This window comes from Hipposideros armiger, unplaced genomic scaffold, assembly GCF_001890085.2.
Source record: "Hipposideros armiger isolate ML-2016 unplaced genomic scaffold, ASM189008v1 scaffold_3, whole genome shotgun sequence".
Lineage (NCBI taxonomy): Eukaryota > Metazoa > Chordata > Mammalia > Chiroptera > Hipposideridae > Hipposideros > Hipposideros armiger.
Window position 1 is genome coordinate 9,080,457 of NW_017731353.1, and position 1,218 is coordinate 9,081,674.

The following is a 1,218-nucleotide window of genomic DNA, read 5'->3' on the forward strand; positions in this document are numbered from 1 at the left end:
CCAGCCCGCTGCCCTGCGGCAGCCCCTCAGTAATGACCTCCCAGCATGAGACCAGGTGAGGAAGCCGCTTCCTATAGCAAAATAAATAGGTGCCTGGGGGTAGGACCTAACCCACCCATACTCAGCCCCAGGCCTGCAACAGCCGCCTTCCAAATTGGGTATAAAAGCCGGTTCAGGAAGCCAGGCCCAGGCCCAGCCAGGAGAGGGGCCAGCGGTACCTAGCAACCCGTGTCACCCCAGTGGCCCTGGGGGTGGTGGGCAGAGCTGGGCAGGGGCAGAGGTGAGGGGCTCTCGCCCGAAGGCTTTAAGGCAGAGCAGGGTGAGGGTGTCACAGCCCAGGGCCAGGCCAGCCTTTGGCACAATGAGGGGAGGGTGGCATAGTGGCCGCATGGGTAGGGTTGAGGACAGGCAGGGGGCTGGAGGGGGCGTGAAGCCTTTGGTCCTGGACCTCGCACTCCAGGGCGCCGTGGAGGGGCGCTGGGGGCACGGGGTGGGGCCTGGGCCACTGCCTGACTTCTGTTTCCTCAGCCGTGTCCTTGAGCCAGCGCCTGGTGGTCAGCAGAGCGTGTCCGTGTTGAAGGAGAGCTGGGCCTGGTAGACGGCGGGCAGGCCAGGTTCAGGGAGGCATCTGGCACCCAGCACTCCCCCACGCCAGGACTGGACATGGTGTCTCCAGCCTCTATCTCCCTCCCCCCACCACCCGAGCTCTCCTAGTCTACAGCTCTTCTGTCCCCGTCCACCTCTGCTCTACCTATCTCCGAGGCCCCTTGAAGTTTCCATGTGTTGAAAGGTCTGCAGTGGGAGCGTGTCCCCTGCCTGTGCCCGTGACTCCCATGTCCACGCTAGCCCTGAGCATCAGGTGGGTCCCTTTGTCCCCTTGAGCTCGGAGCAGCAGGATTCGCTGTGACCACTCCCCCCACAGCCCGGAGCCTCTGGCCAGCCTGGCGCCCTGAGCCCTCAACGGGCTGCTCACCCGTTCCTCCTCAAAGCTGATGAGGCCCTCGTCCTCTGTGTCCAGGTCCTCGGGCTCATCGGTCACAAGTGCCCGCAGCTCGGTGGGGGCAGGCCGTGTCCGGAACAGGCTGAGCAGGCGGCCCAGTGGGGACTGCAGGGCTGAAGGCGGCTCTGTCTCCTGCTGCTCCAAGTTGTCGCTCTGCTTCTTGGCAAAGTTCACAAATACCTGGCGGGCAGAGGTGGGGAAAGGGGTGTGGGGGCTGG

General features: G+C 64.8%; 1 protein-coding gene across 1 annotated transcript in view; it reads right to left on the bottom strand.

The window, feature by feature from the left end:
- Positions 1-6: 6 nt before the first annotated feature.
- ABCA2 (ATP binding cassette subfamily A member 2) overlaps positions 7-1,218 on the bottom strand; it is a 23,939-nt gene continuing 22,727 nt past the window's right edge. The window contains 2 exon segments of the mRNA XM_019642035.1: positions 7-591; positions 974-1,214. Coding sequence (XP_019497580.1) covers positions 556-591; positions 974-1,214 — 277 coding nt within the window. The 3' untranslated portion in view covers positions 7-555.